The 6166-nt window shown below is 46.6% G+C and overlaps 3 protein-coding genes across 6 annotated transcripts in view; 1 reads left to right on the top strand and 2 right to left on the bottom strand.

Annotated features, from left to right (window-relative positions):
* Positions 1 to 1067, top strand: part of LOC131878740 (uncharacterized) — a 2285-nt gene extending 1218 nt beyond the window's left edge. Inside the window, exons 2-3 of the mRNA XM_059224849.1 lie at positions 61 to 233; positions 474 to 1067. Coding sequence (XP_059080832.1) covers positions 61 to 233; positions 474 to 944 — 644 coding nt within the window. The 3' untranslated portion in view covers positions 945 to 1067. The remainder of the gene's footprint in view (positions 1 to 60; positions 234 to 473) is intronic.
* On the bottom strand, positions 1039 to 4495 carry LOC131878738 (LMBR1 domain-containing protein 2 homolog). Of its 4 annotated transcripts, none has more exons than XM_059224847.1 (5): positions 3209 to 4495; positions 2691 to 3141; positions 2307 to 2495; positions 1957 to 1988; positions 1260 to 1457 (listed from the first exon to the last, which is right to left on the bottom strand). In XM_059224847.1, exons 1-5 carry the CDS (start codon positions 4493 to 4495, stop codon positions 1413 to 1415), a joined length of 2004 nt encoding a protein of 667 aa, XP_059080830.1. In that variant the 3' UTR covers positions 1260 to 1412. The 4 variants fall into 4 exon arrangements, with proteins under 4 accessions (XP_059080826.1, XP_059080830.1, XP_059080827.1 ...); XM_059224844.1 differs by lacking the exon at positions 1260 to 1457 and adding an exon at positions 1541 to 1725 and having other exon boundaries at positions 1951 to 1988; XM_059224846.1 differs by lacking the exon at positions 1260 to 1457 and adding an exon at positions 1541 to 1725.
* A 57-nt stretch (positions 4496 to 4552) lies between these two features.
* On the bottom strand, positions 4553 to 5208 carry LOC131878741 (BBSome-interacting protein 1-like). The gene has a single exon (XM_059224850.1). It carries the CDS (start codon positions 4838 to 4840, stop codon positions 4553 to 4555), a length of 288 nt encoding a protein of 95 aa, XP_059080833.1. The 5' UTR covers positions 4841 to 5208.
* Between the last annotated feature and the right edge of the window lie 958 nt (positions 5209 to 6166).

Here is a 6166-nt window from a genome sequence, read left to right as displayed (position 1 = left end):
GGTAGTCTTATTAAAAACACCGTGACCGGAAAAATCAAAGTCATTAAGTCTCTTCAATAGGTGGTGTTGCGGCCTTTCGAGGGCGGGATCCGAGATCAATTTCCCAAGAAGTGAATCGAACGCCGATTCAATTGGACAAGTCGGAAGAAGATCAAGCCTCAGTTGGATCGACCTCAACCGATGCTAAGAGTCAAGAAGGCTCCCAAGAGAACTGGATCCATAAAAAGATGAAGGTTAGAAAATGCCGAACGTTTCAATAATCACCTCAAATTTGAAAAATCCAACCTATCTTAAAATTAAAACATTACTGCCATATCTTCAAGTTATTTTTTCGAATAATTTATACATTATAAGTTGCCCTTGTTTTTCTAACAAATTCACACAACTATCAATTTTTTCCTAATTTTACAACTGATTTCACATATTTTAACGGGCCGGAATTTATACAATTATTACCCTTTTCTATCTGACAGTCTTTATCCTTGGATCCACGTTCGCCCTCTGGTATTCCGCGAACCCCGATCATGATCCAGGACTCACCCAATGCCAAAGACAATTCGGCTGACCAAGACTCTGAAACCACTCCCATCATGCACAAGAAGCCTCCTCTTCGTGGGCACCACGCCATGCCCGCTTCCAAGTTGTCCTTTTCCCCCGAGGTCGACGCTGTTGATAAGGAGAACAACCCACCCTCGACCATTCGACCCAAACTGGAGTCGCCCAATATCCTCATTGAAAACCCGAGCTCACCCATCCTGGCCAAAGATAACAACGTGGTCGTGGTTAAACGGGCCCTGGGCACTCAATCCCAAGTGAGTTCGGATTCGAGGCTACCTTTGATCGAGGCTAACATGGTCGAGGTTAGTCCACCCACGAATTACTTACGAGAAAACACGGACGACACCACGTTTGCGCCTCAAGTGAACAGCACCGTGGTCATTTAAGGCGCTCATCTTGCTCACACTTCCTTCTCTAGCCATCTTTTATACATAATCTCTCCTTAATTGGTACATGGACGCAACATTCAATAGTCATATATTGCAAATATAAATTGTATTACTCAGTAATTAGTGAGGAAACAACCGTTCAAATTAGTACATATGTAAATGCCGTGGGATTGTCGGGGTGACCAGGATTTCTCCTGACCTCATGTATCTACTGGAACTATGGCTACAAGTCGTCGAAAATGTTTTTGGGCACCTCCGATCGAAGGGATGGCGTGTCTGGTATGTCCAGTGGACTATTTAAATCAATGGTCTCGGTCATGGGAGACACGAGGTCCACACGATCAATGGAATAAGATGCAGATCCTCCACCGAGCTCTCTGGACGGTGAGTTGTGAATGTTGGGGTAATGCTGATTGGCCAGGAGCGATCGCTCTGGACTTGAAGCTTGCCGGAAGGGTCCGGATTTCACGATATCTTTGGATCGAAACCGATTGTTGACCGATCCCGAATCTAAAAATGTAAAAAAAAAATCCGATTGGTTAAGCAACATTTCCAAGCTTTTGGATGCAATCAATGGTCTCGGTCATGGGAGACACGAGGTCCACACGATCAATGGAATAAGATGCAGATCCTCCACCGAGCTCTCTGGACGGTGAGTTGTGAATGTTGGGGTAATGCTGATTGGCCAGGAGCGATCGCTCTGGACTTGAAGCTTGCCGGAAGGGCCCGGATTTCACGATATCTTTGGATCGAAACCGATTGTTGACCGATCCCGAATCTAAAAATGTAAAAAAAAATCCGATTGGTTAAGCAACATTTCCAAGCTTTTGGATGCAATCCATTTCACCATTCGATTGACTATTGAAATTTATGGTGATAATTATTTTCCGAATCTTCAAACAACGCGATACCGAGAGAGAGAGAAAGTAAGACCGAAACCATTTTAGAACACGGTGCATAGAGTTGACGTGGGTTTTCATAATGATGTTAATAAACCACTCACACTAACCTGAACCGCAGTGTGTTCTTCATCAATCTCCCCTAAAAACAACGTCGAAATCATATGAAAAACTCCCCGATTTCTTTATCACGACCCTCTTGATGACTAAGACCCATTTTGATCATTAAAAAAAATGTTACGAATCCTAATAATATTTTGCCAAAAACAAGGTCATCTAAATTAGATCCACCTTTTGTTTTTTGAATTTTGTAAATTTCCAGGACGAAATCGCTTTGCTGGTGCAAAATGCAGGATATCCTAGTTTTCCAGAGGTTGATGATACCACACACTTTCCGAAAACAGTTCCACGTGTAGGCTTTTTGTTTGTAAAAAAAATGGTCCCAAGAAACTGAACTCACCCGACCGATCGGTTCCACTTGATCCCATTTCAGGGTCGGCGAACCTCTCCCGGAAATCTCGTCGACGACTAGCTGACTCTTGAAGGCGCTGGATCCTTCGTTTTTCTCGTTTAATATGCTCCTTGCCTTCCTCCACCATTTCCAATGTGAGCTCAGAGTCCTGATTCAGGAACTGCTGAAAACCCAGGGCTGCAAAGTTCAAACAGCTCAAATCATTCATCATTACGACAACTCGTCCCACGTACCGAGTCAATAGGTCTCCTCTGTCCTCCCCTTTTCCGAGAAAAGTGAGCCCAAAAAGAACCTGACCCAGAATCCTGACTTAATGACACGAGACTGGCAACAACTCCAATGGACCGTTTCTGGAACCTCTCTTCCACTTACCGGATAAAAATCGAGCTCCCACCGAGAAGTAAGTACACAAGCTCAAGGCCAAGAGTGCAATGGGGAAGTAGATATTGAAGTAATCGGACACGATTGAGATCACGTCCATGTGGCCCATGATCTGGGTGTAAGCCGTCTCCATGATCTGTGATTGGATCACGTGCGAGTCCATGTGGATCAAGGACAGGAAATTCAAGCACAATGGAGGGGTCAGTCGACACAACAAAGCCCCGGAAAACAACAAGGTGTACTCGTCACTTTGGTGGTTCTTGGCCAAGTAGTAGTAGTTCAAGACCCGAATCTTGAAAATGGTGTAGTAAGCACACAGACACAAGTAGCAAATGGACACAAAACAAATGATCTCTATGGCAAAGTAGTTGTAACTCCTCATGGCCAATTTGACAAACACGGCCAACAAACTTAACGGTGGGGATTTACTGAAGAACGTGATCTGAAATGAAAGACACTCCTGGATGACTCAAGGGGATATGCAAGCACTGATGAATTATGCAACTAACCTCCGACCACAGGATGATGGCCGACATGACAACTGCCAAACCCGCGGCGAACCGTAAGATCAGCGGCATCAAGAGGCACTTCCAGTACCATTCAATCTTGGGTGTAAAAACTGTGCGAGCTAAAATGGCCTTGGGCGCCGGACTCAAGGTGTGCTTAAACACGTGCTCGTTGCTAATCATATTTCGATTGATGTCCTCCAGTTCAAAGACCTGATTCGTCATATCCGTCCATTGAGCTTCGGTGCGGTGATGATTTTGGAGACTGAACATCACTTGTCGATGTAGTTTGGTCAAGGTCTTCTCATCCGGAGGATCATTATTGAAGGCCACCTCGGTCCGTCTCCGTTGGATCTTCTCCATCATCTCAATCGGAACTTTGGCCATGATCGTGTCCACAAAAGGCCGGCGAAGGTCATTTTGACCGATGATCTGACCCACGGCGTGAAGAGTGGCCAGGGCATCATCCAAGCTCTCTTCAGCATCCGTTCGTTCCGTCATCAGTTTGGCCACCTTAAAGTAGGCCCGATTGAGTTGGTAGCCTTTTTGCGTGAATTTCCACAGGTTCCGTGGCACCTCGATCAGTCCGTAACCGAGCATCAAGACCAACACGCACAAGCCCCACGTGTTGGAGGCGGATGAGGCGATGGCTTTGAGGCGTTCCCAATTCAGATCCAAATCGGGTTGGAGGGCAATGTACACGAAGAGGATCAACGCGATGAACAGGAGCGACGTGTAGTAGATCATGTTGTCCCACAAAGCCGACCGGAGTTTCCCAGAGGGTGTGAACTCCCCCGCCAAGGTATACGATTGCATCAGCGGCAAGATGAGCCACGTGAGAAGCTGGGAGTTCCAGTAGACGACTTTCCATAAATCGGGCAGCACGGCCGGCGCTAGGAGACTATATGGCGGTTGGCAATGGATTTGATGGGCCAGGGCCTGCGTCAACGAGTCCGTGGAACTCTGCGGAGGATGGGTGGACGAATCGCCCCGGGAGAGACGGATATCACGCTCGGTGATGATGTTGGGATCAGGGGTGGTCAATGAGTCTGCGGACGCATTTGGCAGGGCGGCCTCGGCCAAAGAGGCGTTGACACACTGTCGATAGGCTGTGGAGGACACATCCAAAGGAAGGACAAAAATGATCATGAACGAAAAATACCAGGCTATCAACACGGCCACGGTCACGGCCACACGGTGCCGCATCCAATCGCCATAATGATAGAGGAGATAGCCCGACAACACCAAAGTGACTAGCACGTCTAAAACAAAGGTGGTAGCGGCCATCATGCTCTAGTTCTCAGTGTCCGAGCATTAACTCAATCCTAGCGTGCGACCGGTGGGAAATCACTCAAAGGACACGCTCTCGGAAATGAAGGCTGCCCCATCGGCGGCCAAACGTTGCTCGTCCTCGTCATTGTGCTCCAAGTCTTCGTTGGGACGGAGTTGAGCTTGGGCTTTGATCTTGGCCTCACTCTGCATGGCCTCCAATTTCTGCAAGGTAAACGACTTGAGAGGCAGCAACTTGGGCTTGCACAACACCATTTGCGATTGGGTCTCAGTGAAGAGCAGTCCTTTCTTGGGCAGGATCTCGCTCAAGCTCAACGATGATGGGGCCACTTCTCTGCCACTCATCTTCGTGTTTCTTGGCAGCCTAGCAGCCTTAAAGACGAGCAGCCTTTCTGGCTCTCCTCTCGCTGAAAAGAGGAACAAGGAAGAGACACAGATTCCAGTCCCAGAAGAAGCGACAGTCGGATGAGTCGGATGCCAATGGGACGTCCCTTCCTTCAACCATGGGAATCTTCACATCAACCTCCCAGCCAGACTCAGGGTCCACCAGGAAAGCATTATGCCTGTCCCGACTTGGGGTGGAGTATGGAACGGGGATGGGCTGTGAGGGACTGAACGGGTCGAGAGGAAAGCGGCCTCCACCAAGCACGTCTCGGCCAGGTTCGGTGAATGTGTCAGCTCCAAGGTTTGGCTGGCAGGGGAATTGAGAATGTCAGAGCGAGTTAGACTGCAGCTGTTTGTGACTTTTGGTTAAGAGAGACTTAATGCCAAAGCGCTGGATTACAGAGTGACGCCACCTGGTTGATGTGCCAAAATTAAAATAAAAACAGGGAGATGGTTGTAGCGTAGTTGATTAAGGCCCGACCGAGTTGTGCTCGGGTATATGGGTTCGATCCCAGGTCTCCCCCCTCTTCCTCTGTCTGTCTAGTGCATATCCGCCTTGAACGGCCTCCCTGCATCTTTGTATCCCAGAATGGGCCCAAATTGACCACGACAGCAAAATAGTATATTCATGTATTGAATTGAAAATGTAAAATATCCAATGAGATGCTCGTCTCGCAATAAACACTTCTTGAAATATGAACCCAAAGTGCCCTGTTTTATGGTAGTACTATTGCAAATTCAGTGCCCTATGTGGCAGAGACCTTCAACTCTGTCGCAAAATTGCTCATTCAAAACATGATCTAAATGAAACTCTATGATAAATTTTAACCATCCTGATAAATTGGGCAGTTGTAGCCAAAAAAATTCATTGTTTCTATGAGGAATCAACAGGTTTCAAGTTTTCACTTTGTTCAGGGGCGACTGATTTTGCCATTTTGACGCGTTTTATAAATCAATTGGCATTTTCAAACCCAAGCCAAGTTGATATTTTTTTATTCTATTCTAATTGCAGTTGAGCCTTTTGTTGGGTTCAGATCTGGAACTATTGTGAACAAATAGATTAAGGTTAAAAATTTCGCCATGTGAGGCACTGAACTCACAATCATGTTAGTATATAAGACACAGATCACTCGAAAAACACTCGAGCTATGATTGGAGCCTCCAATTAAGTGAAATATCATTAAAGTTCAAAAAGCCACAATTTGCCCCATTTGCCCCCACAATCCCAAACCCCCAAAACCGTAAAATTATTATTGACACGAAAGCAGAACTCTGGTTACCTTTTAT

This window comes from Tigriopus californicus, chromosome 4, assembly GCF_007210705.1.
Source record: "Tigriopus californicus strain San Diego chromosome 4, Tcal_SD_v2.1, whole genome shotgun sequence".
Lineage (NCBI taxonomy): Eukaryota > Metazoa > Arthropoda > Copepoda > Harpacticoida > Harpacticidae > Tigriopus > Tigriopus californicus.
This window is presented reverse-complemented; position numbering and strand designations above follow the sequence as displayed.